This window comes from Hesperophylax consimilis, chromosome 5, assembly GCF_061612785.1.
Source record: "Hesperophylax consimilis isolate HC1 chromosome 5, BYU_Hcon_1.0, whole genome shotgun sequence".
Taxonomy (NCBI): Eukaryota; Metazoa; Arthropoda; class Insecta; order Trichoptera; family Limnephilidae; genus Hesperophylax; species Hesperophylax consimilis.
Genome location: NC_142840.1, coordinates 36,589,099 through 36,606,118, shown reverse-complemented (window position 1 = coordinate 36,606,118; position 17,020 = coordinate 36,589,099). Strand labels below are relative to the sequence as shown.

Here is a 17,020-nt window from a genome sequence, read left to right as displayed (position 1 = left end):
TAATACAAAAAAGTGATCAGATATATTTAAACGGCATACAGATCAATACGAATCCATCATAAATAAATTATTGTCTTCGTAAAATGAACTGGTGGAGCAAAGACATCAACTCAAAAATTTTATCATTCGCGAAACTGCTATATCAATTTATTGTTTTACTAGCTGTACCCCGCTACACGTTGCTGTGACCCCTTCCAGAACTTTCAAGAGCATTCTTGAAATTTCCGGAACTTCTGGACTCACCGACACACTCCGCCAACTCAGTTTGGACCCTTATAGAACCTTATTCAACTTTCTCTTTCTAGAGCATTCGAGAACCTTCATGAACTTTATGGACTCACCGACACAATCGGCGGCCCATTCTGAAGTAATTTGAAGCATTCGCGGCCTTCCCATAACTTAGCACGTTACTCACTCCCAGCCACGCTCAGCCACCCCCACCAAACTCTCTTACTTTCGATGTGACACCAAGGGCTATCTACCACCATAACCATCGGTGGGTGGCAGTGGCTGGTTGTGAAGACAATTAGGCGGGTAGGGAAACACGGGTTTCTTCTTATAATGTATATTGGATTAGATATGCAAGAATTGTTATTTTGATTAGATATGCAAGAATTGTTAATTTAAGAATTGTTATATTGGATTAGATATGCAAGAATTGTTAATTTAAAAGTCAAACTTGCGTTTGAATTTTAAATTGTCTTACAGTACTTGCTTACACTTGTATCTGTCGGACGTAGCCTGTACTCCTTATCAGCATCCGCTAACAGAATGCTCTGTGACTGAGAACGCCCTTGGGATTTAATTAAATATCGCAAATCGCAATACACAGTACCCATCACGTCCCAGAGAGGTTATTAGTGCGCGACACTCTCTCCTGATAAGGTTATTGATTAACTGATTAAAATAATCACACTGTATCTGTAAAACCGGAACCACTTGATCAGCATTCTATCATTTTAGTAATTAATCGATAAGCTGAGAGTAAAAAACTATTTGAGTTGGTACCTAGTAACTACTCAAATAACGGCATCTAGTGGACTCACAGAATACATGACATTATATTTATTACCATGTAAGTATTATTTAAAAATATTTATTTCTTCTCGTACCTTATTGGTCTAAGAATTTATATTATTTAAAAAATATATTTTTTCCCTCGATTCCACTACCATACGGAGAAAAAAAATATTGCTGATTTAATTTATCTCTTCAAATTATTCGTAATCCGGTTAAAAACGGGATTGCAGGTCCTTAACGAATGAATCGATAGTTAATATTGTTTCCTGCTAAACTTTTCAGTAAAATACCAATGTATTCTCACGATGCCCGAAAACGTGTTCATAAAAATCCCAATATTTCCGCATTTCAGAATATGCAGAATCTATTAATAAACCTGCAGGAACAAGGAGTGTTGGGTTTGGCCAAATTTAAAGTGAAAGGATGGTGTGGAAGCAAAAACCCTATGCTACGTATAAAGACCACAAAATTTCCGCGTGCCGACGAAAATATACTGAAACTACGCGAAACGCCGCTTGCGGTTGCTTTTTGTATACGAACCCCAACAGGGTTTGGAAGGCGGCCAAGACTCAGCAAAGACTGTAGTTTGTATGTTAGGAGCTGGAAGGATTGTTTCATAAAGTTTTCACACAAGCGATCGCGATGTATTGAATTCCGTAAGTCTAAGCTCCAATTTTAGGGTAATGTGATACTATAATGAAAATGTACTCACTTCTGACTTTGAGTTTGAGGTAGTTGAGGCTGGCTATGAGGCTGAGCATCTCCTTGTGGAGAGCATCGCTGATCCTGTAACCATTTACTCTCACGACCTGGTCACCGATCTGGAACAAAATATAAACATTATGAAAAAAATAGACAAATCATTCGTTAGTGTATCTCAAACAATGAAAACTTTTTGATCACAGCAAAAACATTAATACTTTTAATTTGCGCAACAATTGGAACTGATTTATAAAAATTACTAAAATTAAGAATACAAAATCTGAATACTTGTCGAGTGTTTTTCAGATTAAATTGATTTTCTTGAATGATATTATTAAATAAATCTAAGAAAACACCACTGGCAAAAGTTTATTATTAATTTTAATTTTATATCTATTTTTAAGCTTATTACTAGTTATAGATACTGCCTCATTACCTTTCTTCATTTTTCAACATTTTATAATACTAAACAATATTTTGTTTTGAATTTGGACAAGGTTATTATTGAATGAAGAAATCCAGATTTTGATACTGTTTATTTGTTGTTTAATTTTGAGTTAGTGTACAAAACAAACGCAGAAAAATTATTTAACTATTTGCATATTTTATATTAAATATTGAAGTGAAACTTCTTTAGGCGCGTAATGGATTTTCGGGGACGGAGTAAAACCGAGTCAGGATCGACACGAAAATGCGGGTACCCCCACCACCGCTCACCGTTCACTGTCCCTCTCTCACCATATGCGCTTGTTGAGGTGGGGGAGCCGCTCACGAACGTTTTGCTTTGAGTTACGAGCGAGATACGAGTTCGGTTTAGCAGGTCGGCCGGTAGCGCACTTGCGCGGCCACGCCCACCACGGCCAGTGAATCAGTTAGCAGCGTGCTCCCGCTGTGATAAGTTGTGTTCGCGTTTTGTGTTGCGTTTACATTTACATTTATAGTTGTAGTTCATTTAATTAATTCATTTAATTTTTGATGAAATGAAAATAGAGAGAGAGGAATACTAGAAGTTTCACTTCTGTCTTGCGTAGGCTTGACACACCCACTTTTTTTTTTCCCTCTTTTTCTAAAATTTTAATTCTATTAATCTATTGTTATTTTTCTTATTTTTATTAAATATATTGCATTGCACGCCTTCGGGAATAAATTAAATATATTAAAAACTATTATAAATTAACGAAAAACATTTTTTTTTAAATCATGATCTTAAACCCAACCAAAAATATCATTTTATTTTTATTACATAACAATCGAGAATCCAGTAAGTATTACTTCTCTGTTAACCGTAATGATTTCTACAAAAAGCGCTCATCAAGTAGTAAAACAACACTTAAACGAATCACACAGAGATAACAACCGAATTTAATCGAAATAATAACAAAGAAAGCGAAATGGCGGAAGCCAAATTATTTCTTCACGTAGCAGATATTTATCAATTTAAAAAAAATCTTATCCATTCGACTTTAGGAAATCTAGAAACATATTTTCTATGCATACCTTTATAACACATTGACATAACAACAACACGATTTTTTTTCTTCAAATTTCTAAATTTTGGTAAATTTCGTGAATTCCAGAACTCTTGATATAGGTATTCATACATATAAGAAACGTTTTTTTGTTTAAAAAAAATATTTTTGATTACGCACTGTAACCCACCTAGAATTGACATAATCCGAAAAAATTGTGGGAGGCATTTGTGTAAAGTTGGTCGCCCGAAGGCTTATGAAAACAAAATAACCATTACATACGAATCATTAAAAAAAATGTTTGCAAACATTTACCAATACTAATTTATTAACATTTACTAAACTTGAAAACTATTTTGACAGTAAGGACGGGTAGTTTCACAGAATTTAAACAATTCATCAAATTTCTATGTTGATTTTCAAGTTCTGTGAAGGTTATAATTGTATCATTATTGGTCAGTTGTTTCACAGCAGAATTATTAACAGAAATTAAATAGATCCTTAACAGAACTTGACAATAAATTTAATGACTAATTAAAATACTGTGAAAAAAGAAATTTCTTCACTCATTCGAATGAGGATCGGACATTGTTCCGTTCCTCCCCATCTTTTTAAAATTCACGTCCTTGACTCCCCAGATTGTACATTCTGTGGTCTAGAAGTGGGAACTTTAGATCACATATTTTTTGGTTGTCTCTCTCTAAACAAATATCCTCTCTTCTATCAAGCCTTATCTAAAATTGCCTCCCCTCCATTCAACATCTCATCTCTTCTAAGTCTGAACTCGACTCCAATTTTCATTATAATTTTGAAATTTGCCTATTTAAATAAAATTAATATTTAAATTCACCTTTCATTTCTCAATAATTTTAAATGATGGCCAAGAACACCCTTGAAGGGTGAAAGCCAGAAATAATAAGAAAAAAAAAAAAAAAAAAACCCGTCCTAAGAAAAAATGTTGGTTGTGTTATGTTGCTAGCAAAGCGAATCCGACGCCTGATGGTAATCCGACACATTTTTTGTCAACTTAGCCAATAATTGCTCATTTTCGTATCGCGTTTATGAAGAATCACATCAAGGACTGCTCACAGTGAAGATATTGAGAAGTCTGTAATTCCAAAAAGACATAAAAAGGCTGATTTATAAGATTTTTTTAGGTTATGTAATACTTTTGTCAATATTATGTAGACTTGTAATAAGTTAATGAGTTTCTGACAACAAAGCACCGACCGCGGAATAGTTAACTTAAATTTCACACTCAAGTACACAAATTGCGTTATTTCAAAGTTTTTTTCCCCGACACCATGAGATTGAATATTACGAAGGTCCCATAGAAACCTATAAATTGTTTTTCTGTTTATTATTAATTCGAAGAAAAGTACAAATACATTACAGTAAATCTTTGAGTAACCGCCTATTACATGACAACATTACAATTTTTCAATATATTAATCATCTATTTACACTACAAGATATGTTATTTTAACATTCGGGAAGATAGGTATACAAAAATTCGTAAGGTTTTTTAAGGTAATATTATTAAAGAATAATTCATTAATAATATTATCTAATGTTTCAGATTTTTTCATTCACTAGCACTATCCCTCTTATCATGCCATTCTGTGCTAGAGCCATGTTTTGCCGTGTGGTATCTTTAAAAAGTCGTGGTGAAGACTATTGCCGAGGTTTTCTGGCACGTATAAGCTATAGCATACGAAGAGGACAGGCTTTCAATCGAGATATGTACTGTATTAAAACTAAGTACGTATTGCAAGATTTGCATAGTGTCTAAATGTATCTATTCGTTACCTCAAGTAAGTACAGGTAATCAGACGCGAGCATTACAAAACTCACAAAACATATTAAAATTTATTAAGTTATTGCAAGAAGAAATTTCAAAAATAGGTACATCACGAATCGCAGCGCGCTACAGTGGTGTTAAAAGCAGGAACTATGTGTGCAAAATGACGTCATATTCGTGTGTTCACTGTATTCTACATGAAAAATGTACACATGAGTTGGCATTCTGTCATAGTTTTTGTCCGTTTATTCAGCATAAAAAAGGATATCTTACGTTTCCAGTAATTGGTTTGTGATACGTATAAATAAAACGGTTATTTGGATATTTGTTGCAACTTAGGCAATCCTAACCAACATCTGCTATACCCAATACCCAGCAGCCCGGCCATTTTTAGTGATAACTTGCCGGTGGTAATTTTAAATTCAATATCAACGAATTCGCTATTAGTCGTACCGCCTACCCTGATCGAAAACTGTGTTCACGCCACTGGTCCATATGGTGCACAAGCCTCGGATAAGTTCCTTGCGTCCACATGTTTTGAACCTGAGGATTTTTTTCTGAATTTGTTCCAGCATATTTATGTATTTAATTTGGTGCGGAGTCCATGCACCACTAGCATATTCCAGGTTACTTCTTATGATACTGGAATAGCTACTCTGTTTGACATGTTGGCTTCTTTCTAAGATTATAAAAAAGTCTACATGATGTAAGCAGTTTTAGGATAAATACTCTTAAGAGGAAGCTACAAGCCAAAAATGTGTATAATCTTGGTATACCTTATATTGTAGGTAATAGGCATTAAAATCGCTTGACAAACGGAATCTAGAAAGGTTCGATTTCAAGCACAAAACTGCTTTTTATTTATTTTGTAAATAATTTTATGAAAAAGCAAAAAAGTTAATCAACTGAAACTGTCACAGATAATCTTAGCTACAATACTGTATTTTTAAAAAGTTGTTTTTTTTACGCGTTCATAAATTTCTATTGAAAAAATATTTTTTTTGTGGCTTACATAATATATTTTATTGAGTAATTTTTTATTTATTTGTGTTCTACTGTAGCAAAACGAGAGAAAAACCTACAATTTATCTAACGCATATTTTTTGGTATTGATAATGTACACCAATTTGTTATAAAAATTAATCAAAATAGTGACTTAGCATTAAGCTTCGCCTTAAGTTAGTGGATGGTGTGGAAATCAACATTGCTTCCTTGAGTCTAAAGAACTAGAGTGAAGCCAGCAGACTGTAAGTAATGAAGTCGGGAAACCATGGGATCAAGTCGTAAGATTTATAAAATTTAACAATGCTATTTTCATTTTCTTTGCACAAATGTACAGTTTATCATGTGCAAATTTCACATCACGCTATTTAGACGATTACATACGGTAGTAGCAATAAACTAGGCACGGAGCGCCATTCATAAGCATTTATAAATACCCCTCGTGATAGCATACCTATCTATCCATTACAAGATTTATGATATTTAATAATCAACATTACTAAGCCCAGAAAGGAACATTCTTTTAAAAGATTCCGTTTTTTCAAATAAGGTGAGCTTACTACCACACCGTTCTTTTTGTAATTTATTTTTTCGAAATAAGCAAATAAGCTTTATGTAATATCCTTAGTTAGTACTTGATTAGTATATTAGGTTAGCCATAGATGGCGTTAGCGTTATATGAGAGAAATAAGGTGGCAACCTCAAGGTCGAGGTCCAGATTATTCCAACCGCCCGCTAGTTAATATATCAGACTCCATTGTAAATCTAAAACAATAAAGTCCAAAGAGTTTTGTTGAAGCCAGAGTTTGTACTAAGGACTGGTTTGTTTCGGAGAATTTGAACAATTCATCAAATTTCAACATTCATTTTCGGGTTCTGTGAAAGTCCTATTCAAGTTCCGTTGTTATATCATTATAGGCTAGTTGCTTGACCAAACTTAAATAATAAATAACTTGAAAAAATCTTTCACAGAACTTGAAAATTAACTTTGAATTTTGAAGAATTGTTCTAATTCTCCAAAACAACCTGTCCTGCGAATTTGAAGGTGACCGGATAAATCATCACAATGATAATCCATCACATCTTTAAAAAGTTATATAAAGTCATGGAAAGTGATGAAAAAACTTTATTAACTGGGTTAAGTAGCTTAGGTTAGGTTAGGTTAAAAAAAAAATTCATCGTTTCTAATAACTTTATATCACTTTTTAAAAGTGTGTTGAATTGTCACTGTGTTGAGTTATCATGGAACCCTATAATAATTTGTCTCCCTCTTTTGTAGTTACATCTGTTTCTGTCACCTAAAAGGTGTCTTCTTCTTTTCTATTTATCTCTACTCTCATTGTATTATTTTCATAATTAGTTATTATCATATTAACCCTGAAGAAACTTGATATAAGCGAAACCTGGTTGGTTGGCTGTTATTTATTAATTCAATAAAAGTGGTAAAATACAAAGTGTGTTTTCTCATTTAACTACTTAAATATTTTAATTGTAGAGCAGTAAAATTCTGGGCTCTGGGTTTAAAGACCAAAATGTAAATATACATTTAATTGCATTCTTTCATAAATACACACTTTAATAAATCATTTTAACGCAGAAATAACTCATGGTGAGATATCAATATTTACTGATTTAATCTGAAATGTTAGGTATTTTCTTCTGATGGGGTCTCATAGTTCTATTATTTACTTCACAAAACCAAAATCATAAATATTGCTCTTGAAAGCTAAAATAACTTGAAATATCAGCTAATTGCTGCCTTTCGAAAATTCTTCAAATCATCTAAACAAAATTTTCGTCATCCGCGATATAATAATTTCTAATTGCTAGTAATTTTTAATTACCAACATAATTATTTAACCGTATCAAATCAGGCAAGATAAGATATTAGCAAACAAAGTGTTGAGGATTTGTAAAAATAACAATAGCCGTACGCAAAATTTGCAAAACCAATTTGATTATTAGCGAAAGAATGACAAAATAATTTCTTGGATGATTATTGAAAATATTTCGCAACACCAGTTGATTTGATAAAAAAATCATATTATTGTATGGTAGAAATGGCCACGGAGGAAGACTAAGCACATTAACTCTTCACCGGAAAGAGATATGGTGTTGAATGAAAGTCGTTAAATGTAGTTCTTTTGATAGTTAAAACATTAGTTTAATAATAAATACTACATGAAGTGAATGGTAGAAAAATTCGGGGATGCCCAAGAAGATATGAATCAAATAATTAATTGTGGTAAAATGAGGCGTACGTGATGAACGAAGAAAGCCTAGAGTGTAAGGAGAATTTATGACGTGGAAGAAGTCGAGGACGCCCGAGGAAGACATGGCTCGATCAAATTAATCAAATACTTACGTGTGGTGGTAACATGAGGCGTATATGATGAATGAAGGGAGGGGTGTAAGTGGAATTTATGACGTGGAAGAAAATTGTAGAAAAAGTTGAGGACTCCCGAGGAATACATGGCTCGATCAAATTAATCAAATACTTACGTGTGGTGGTAACATGAGGCGTATATGATGAATGAAGGGAAGGGTGTAAGTGGAATGTATGACGTGGAAGAAAATTGTATAAGTAGTCGAGGACCCCCGAGAAAGACATGGCTGGGTCAAATTAATCAAATACTAACATGATAGTATGACGTGGAAGGGAATGGTTGAAAAAATCGGACAATTGGGAATGCCCGAGGAAGATGTAATACGATCAAATGAAACAAATACTTAAAGTCGGAACTTATGTCGATTTGTAGATAGGTAGATAGCTATTTTTTTAGATACCAACAACAAGTACCCAATATATAGGTATTTATTAGATAGTAATCGATTCGAGTGAATAGATTTCATTTCATGTTGGATAAAGTTTATCATTCAATCTTTAAATTTTCCAATAGTCTTTTTTCATAAAATAAATACCTACATTGTGTCTACATTTGACACGCTTTACGTCAGTTTTTTGTAATAGAATACATTTTCATAATACAACAACAACAATACGGAGAGTGCACACGCATTATTTTTATCCTAACAAAATCATCTAAAGCAGTCATAAAAAGTATTAAATTCAAAGTGTTTCACCTAATTATATTAAATTAACACTGGCTTAAAGTTTACTAATTGTCAGAAAAGTATATAGTGCATTAAAAGTGTATAAAACAAGGATTAGTGTAATCAAGTGACAGTTGTTATAAGCCCTCCGCGCCCGCACCTACACCGCCCGCGCCGCCAGCGGTAGTACTTACACGCCCTACCAAAAATCCAGGGGTTCACAACTGTTTTAAAAAAAAAAATAAAAAAAATAACAATGGCTCTGAGTGATAAAGCTTCGCAGTACATTACCAAAGTAAATGCGATAATCAGTGGATTGATCTCAATCGTTCATGAGCCTAGCAATAAATTCTCTAAGGAAAATATCGTAAAAATAATACCAAAAACAACCGAACTTATGGCTACGATTGCAGAATTGGTAGTCGATTTTGGAGTAATGCAAGGAAAATTAAATTCAATGAAAAATAATACGCAACTCAGCAGGACCAACCCGATTGACATTAATATGGGTGATATTGTCACCGAAATGGAAGATAGGGCCATCAGATCTAACAACGTCATATTATATAACGTTCCCGAGAGCTTGTCTGATGAAAAGGCAGTCATCATTACGGAAGATAGAGACAAAGTTTCTTCGGCTATAAAAGCTATCGACCCGTCATTAGATCTAATCAACGTCAAAGTATTCCGACTGGGCGCCAAGAAAATTGCCAACAAAAATCGTCCAATTAAATTGGAATTTACAAACAATATCGCACCGAGAACTCTCCTACGTAATATCACCAAATTTAAAGACGGAATCAAAGCAAGTAATGACTTAACCATCTTCCAAAGGAATCAATTGGTGGAGCTTAGAAAGCAGTTATTGTTCCGTCAAGAGAATGGTGAACCAAACCTTACCATAAAGTACATAAACTCCAAACCAACTATTGTTACAACCCTTCCAAAAAACGACACAATGTAAACAAACTGAAGTGCTATTACCAAAATGTCAGAGGCATGAAAACTAAACTTAAGGACTTTAAAATACATGCCCCAACACTGCCACATGACATCCTCATTCTTACGGAAACCTGGCTGGAACCATCCATCAACTCTGCTGAGCTTGGTCTACCCCACCATCATATTTACCGGTCTGACAGAAGTCAACAAACCAGCGCTAAATCTAGAGGCGGTGGCGTCATGATAGCTGTCAACAAGATACATCCTTCAAAACTTCTGAAAACCAAAAATTCTAATGTGGAGCAAGTTTACATTTTACTAAACGGCAAAAATCAAAAAAATATCATAGGCAGTGTTTATATACCGCCATCATCAGATATAAGTGTATACAAAAGTCATTTCGAGGATATTGAACAACTGTCGTTTAAATTTCCAAATAGTAAAATCACTATCATCGGTGATTACAATTTACCAAAAATCAACTGGGGTACCCGCGACAATTCTACATTATCTCAAAACTCTAGCTTAACTGACACAGAAAAAGAAATAGTTGAATTATGTGATTTCCTTAACCTAGTTCAATTAAACAATGTAAAAAATGACAATAATAGATTACTAGATCTTGTTCTTTGTACCGACTTGTCAACTGCGGTTGAAAAGTCACTCGATTCAGTTCTTCCCCCTGATTCTCATCACCCACCTTTAGATATTACTGTATTATGTAACCTTATAAAATGCCAAATTAAAAACCAGACACAATATCCTAACTTTAATAAAGCCAATTATGTTGCAATACGCGATTATCTATATAACACTGACTGGTCTATACTAGAAGGAGGTAATCTCGATGAGAATATTAAAGCCTTTTACGATCATCTATATAAAACCATAGAAAACTTTGTCCCAATTAGTTATAAACTATCTTCAAATTTCCCTCGCTGGTTTAGCAAGGACCTCATTAACATAGTAATTGAGAAGAAAAAAGCGCATAAAATTTACAAAGAAACAACAAATCTTTCTGATTTTATAATTTTCAGCAAGCTGCGAAAAGATTGTAATAAATTATCAAACATTTGTTATAATAATTACATTAAGAATGTGGAATTTTCGATTGGTAACAATGTAAAACATTTTTTCAACTATTGTAAAGCTCAAAATAACAACAACCTTGGCATACCTGAAACTATGCACTATAAACTGAAAACTTCCTGTAAAATTAAAGATATTGTCAATTTGTTTGCAGATTTTTTTAAGGATGTATATGAAACAGATATCCCTGATGAAGACATTCCAAACTTTGAGTCCGATATAAATTTACAACTATCTCAGATACATATTGAGATTAAAGAAATTGCAGCATGTATCAAACTACTGGAACCTAAATCGTGCTCAGGGCCAGATAAAATTCCCCCCGTATTTCTAAAAAACTGTGGGAGTAGTGTCTCTTACCCTCTGTACCTACTATTTAATCAATCACTTTTAACAGGCAAGTTCCCACAAATATGGAAAAATAGCTTTCTCACTCCTATATTTAAAAGCGGAGACAAGTCTTTAGTTGAAAATTACAGACCAATATGCATACAATCGTCAATACCAAAAATTTTTGAAAAGTTAATTCTCCAAAAAATATGTTCTTGCATAAAATTTAATATCTCATCATTTCAACATGGTTTTATCTCTGGACGATCTACCTTAACTAACCTTACACTGTATGAATATTTTATCTCTGGTGCTCTTGCTAATAGAGAACAAGTTGATTCAATTTACACGGATTTTAGTAAAGCCTTTGATAAGGTTTGCATTAAAATTCTTATAAATAAATTGTCTAAATTAGGAATAAGTGGTAATTTATTATGTTGGATTAAGAATTATTTATCAAAACGTGTACTAACTGTCTGTATTAAAGAACACTTATCTTACGAATTTGAAGCCACTAGTGGTGTGCCTCAGGGTTCGCACCTTGGTCCAATATTGTTTATACTATTCATAAACGATGTCACTTCCATATTCACTGATGTTAACATATTATTATTTGCTGATGACATGAAAATATATAAAATCATAAAAAATATATACGACTGCTTGTCCCTCCAATCCAATTTTATAAAATTCGTAGAATGGTGTACCATTAACAAACTTACACTTAACATAAAAAATGTCAAATCATGAGTTTCTTTAGAATTAAAAACCCTATCAAATATAGTTACTCTTTTAACAATCACAGTTTATTGTCAGTACCTGTAATAAGGGACCTTGGAATAACCTTCGACTCTAAACTACTATTTACCAATCACATTGATATAATAACGGGTAAAGCAATGAAAATTCTGGGCTTCATTGTAAGAATTTGTAAAGATTTTAAAAATATCCAAACATTTAAAATACTATATACAACTCTGGTTAGGAGTCATTTAGAATACAATTCCCCCATATGGAACCCTTTCTACAAAAGCCATGCAAACTCCATTGAAAGAATCCAACGCAAATTTCTCAGATCAATTAATTTCAAATTAGGTATTCCCGCGGTTGACATAAACTATGAATCTTTATTACAAAAAATGAGACTCTTATCGTTAAAAGATAGAAGAATACTCAATGATCTTATTTTTTTATTTAAAATAAACAATAACTGGTTTGACTCCCCTGAATTGGTCTCATTAATAAATTACCATGTACCTAGAAGACCGACTCGACTCAAAACACCTTTCCACTGTGACAATCCTATGACGAACGCAGAACAAAACTCAATCATAAATCGCTTGCATATTTTAGGCAATGAATATGCTAATATTGATCACGCTGCCGGTAATCTGTCTTCATACAAAAGATGCGTTAAACTAAATTTGTTTGCTAGTACCACGTAAATACATCATGTAAACATAATATGCCTACCAGTACTTCTAAAACTATTAATGCACTTGAAATCATAAGTAGGTACTTGTAAAATTTATCATATCGGTTAACATAATCCAGGATTTATTACTTTTTATATTTAAATCATTGTCGGTACCTTGAGATAGGTATCTTATTGGTACATTTTATTGTTTTATTTCAATCTTTAAATTTTTATTTTTATTTTTACTTTTTCCTAATAAATTATGGTTTGTACTTTAATACTTTATATTTTAAACTATTCACTTTACAATTTACTTTTATACATTATAGTTTTTATACACTACTTATTACCTTACTTTTTACCTATTTTCTTAAATTTTACTAACATTTATACTGTTATTCTTCATGTTGTTGTACTATTATAAGTATGTCAATTATGTTAATGGCACGTGTTGTGCCGTATATGTGTAAATAAATAAATAAATAAATAATTTTCGAATAGACAATAGACACATCATTACATGCGTGCTGCAGAAGGCAATTACAGTCGGTTTCATTATTGGCCGACACATAAAAAAATTACTAAATGATTTAAAAAAAATGAAACGTTTTTAAAAAATAAGCACAAAATTGGAAAATGTTTTTAGTGTTAATCCTTCTATTAGAACAAAGACAAAGAACTAAAAAAATATTAAGAACTAAGAATTATTAAAGGATGTTTTTTTTAATTTTTTTATTAATTTAATTGAACCTTCTTCCCCAGGGACTGGCGCTTATACTGCTGTAAATTTTAATTTATTAAATGTCATATCAGAAAAATGCGTGTGTTTGCATAAGTGCCACTAAAAGTTGATAAACGCATTGTCATTGTCTATTGTCGAGCTCGATCGGATGTCGCGAAGTGGGTTAATTTGAATTTCCAAGATTGCACATCATTCATTCAATTAAGAAAAAAAAATCAAAATTCAAATAGATCGATATCGTGATAACGTATTCGAATTTTACTAAAATTTTATCAGGAAAACTGTTAATTCATTCGTTAAAGGCCTGCAATTACGTGTTTAACCGGATTACCAATATTTCAAGAGATTCTTAATAAATTAGAAATACTCATGTTTTTCCGTGCATGTCAAGAGTCAGAATAACAGAAGGTTATGTATGAGACGATGTATTAATGTGAATGAAGCAAGGAGTGTTAGAGAAATATAGCACGAAACTTACACCGAGGAATGAGAGCGTTTCAGGACATACGATAACGAGGTTTTTAATTGACGATGATGATTTTTAATCTTTCTCCGGGGTATGTTAACGTTCAGAATGTTCGTTCGTTAAAGGCCTGCAATTACGTTTTTAACCGGATTACCAATATTTCAAGATATTCTCAATAAATTAGCAATACTCATATTTTTCCGTGCATGTCAAGAGTCAGAATAACAGAAGGTTATGTATGAGACGATTTATTAATGTGAATGAAGCAAGGAGTGTTAGAGAAATATAGTACGAAACTCACACCGAGGAATGAGAGCGTTTCAGGACATACGATAACGAGGTTTTTAATTGACGATGATGATTTTAATCTTTCTCCGGGGTGTGTTAACGTTCAGAAATTTATGAAGAGGGCTGAACAAAACCAACAGACATGTCTAATGTATATAATCATTTATGTAACTCTTCATTGTTTCACGACATAATCAGATTTCTTTTCAATGGAGGTACTTAAGAGTGATATGAGCAACTTGTAACAATAGGAACTCTAGAAACTAACAGACAAAAACACCCATAGATTTGCGTAGGGGCGCCTTGAGCCTTTACAACTCTAAATGGATTTACTCTGTAATATCCTAACGTAATAAATTACTTTTGATGTAATACATAATCGATTCTCTATGAATGAATACTTACCTAAGCACTGACTTTATAATGCACTAGCTGACGTGAACCCGGCGTTGCTTGGGGACTTTGAAATAAAAATGATTTGGGGTAAAGTTTTGAGGTTATGTATTCTAGAGTACCTGACAAATGGATGCATTTTAAGGTGAAAATAATATTATTTTATTGTAATTTTTTAAGTATTTTTTACTTGATCGTGCCATATTTTCCTTGAGCTTCTTCGACGTCGTCAAGCATTCATTTCCAAGTCATACATTCTCCTTGAACCTCTTTCTTCGTTAGTACCGCATAAGAGTCCCAACGGCTCCCAACCGTCTGAGCCAATGAGACTACGGAAGACTCGATGGGGAAGATGAAGGTGGGGGAAGTAGCTGGCTCTTCAGATCTGGTCATCAAAAATGGCTAAAGCCATTTGAAGTAACATTTCGATTCTGAATGGTGATCTTTCACCAGGGCAACACTGAAAGTATCTACGTTTATGTATGACCCGACTCGATCGTCTCATGTCTCTCTCAGATGTCCCTGACTCTTTTCCCATCCACAGCGGATAGTATGTTTTATTTTCGGAATTCCTTCTACTATTCCTTCATCTCTATTCCTTCATCCTTCTTCTAATCCTTCATCCCTCCTCTGTCAATTCCGTGTGCTCAATGTGGAAAAGGGTTGTTTTTAAAAAATTCTTTGCGGATTTTTAAAATTGCTTACATTCACTAACAACTTGTGCATTGTGATTAAAATTCCCGCAATCACTCTTTTGTCATTATGCTAATCAATGATCCTCGTATATTGAAGAATGGTGACAAAAACATCTTCATCGTAAATACGTGATGATACTGTGCCCGTCTTAAATCTCCAATAAAAATGAAACTACTAACAGTGACTTTAATTAAAAACAGTCTGATTTTGTATTTTTTATAGTCATCACCTGTATCACCTCATCTCAACCTGTTATACAAGAAGGTCTATTGACCCCGTGCAATCTGATTTTAAACGGTGCTCAAACGTATACGTCACAATTCTGAAACAGCGTAAAAACCGTTACCTACATTGAAAAGGTTCAGGAATTTCGCATTCAAATGTGCTGGATAATGTGATTAGATAATTGGACTCCATCACGAGGTACCTGACAATTTAGTCTATGGTAAAATGATGTTGACTTATGTCGGTCATCTTGAAAAAAGTGCCCCATTGTTCGAGGTCAGCGGCATTGGCTACCGATGGATAAAAAAACAATAGCGTTTTTTTGGCCAGTTCCCATTTCACAGTGACAGCATAAAAAGGTGCTTCCTTTGTACGGCAGCGGAATGAAGAAGTTTTTACATTTAATTATTATTGTTACCTGGTTGACCTAAAAACAATACTATTAGGAAGTTATGCTCACATGTTATTTTATATACTACTTGATTAATTCCCTGAATTTCGAAGTCAGATGAAGACAGCAGTAATTTTCCTCTTATTTAAATGTCAAGTGTGCAAAATTACATAAAGGAGTATTATATTCTGCTTTAAGGGGTGGGAAAGAGGGGGATGGGGGTGATTTTTCGAAACCTCATGTGAAGGGTGACCATCTTCTTGTTTGAAGATCAAGTATGCAAAATTTCATCAATCTCGGAATAAAACTGTATATTTGATATACTCTTCTTTATTTAAATAGATTTAATTAATTTGTTTCCGACGACGACAAATATTCCTTTTGATTTTTCATATTTACGTTGTTATATTAATATCTGAGTTCCATTCACGATAGTGGTTTTTGTATTATTCTTACAAATAATTGTTTACAGTTTGAAATTTAAGCACTATAGTAATATTGGCGTGAAAATTAAATGTTATTTCTGTAAAAAAGGCATCAGGTTTTGTTCCGAAATGGAATTATACATACAATAAAGATAATAAACATTAAAAGAAAAACGTTATTTAAGAAAGATTAATGAGAAAATCTCCACTATACAATAATAACACTGGATGCTTTCATCAATTGGGATTCGGAGTTCGCAGATTTTTAATAACAGAAACTGCTGATCTCTTGAACGCTTCAGTTGTGAAGTTTATCTTGGGGAGACCGTGAGAAAATTTCATTAAAATTTACGTCTTACAGCAAAATCTCTGCATAGGTAAATAATAATAGACAACAATACGACGGCAATCAGCTAAATTAAAAATACATTTACATAGATGCTTTTTTTATTGTCACCAAGTTTAATTGGTATAACACCATTTTAATGTTAAGTTAATTTTTAAATATTATTCAATTTAATAAACAAGTTTTGCTTAATTATTACTACGCATGACAGCTGTTTCACCT

The 17,020-nt window shown here is 33.0% G+C and overlaps 1 protein-coding gene across 2 annotated transcripts in view; it reads right to left on the bottom strand.

Moving 5' to 3' along the window:
• LOC149423869 (uncharacterized) overlaps positions 1-17,020 on the bottom strand; it is a 207,093-nt gene that overhangs the window by 69,745 nt on the left and 120,328 nt on the right. For both annotated transcript variants that reach the window (XM_089631842.1, XM_089631843.1), the window contains exon 4: positions 1,733-1,841. In XM_089631842.1, coding sequence (XP_089487968.1) covers positions 1,733-1,841 — 109 coding nt within the window. The remainder of the gene's footprint in view (positions 1-1,732; positions 1,842-17,020) is intronic.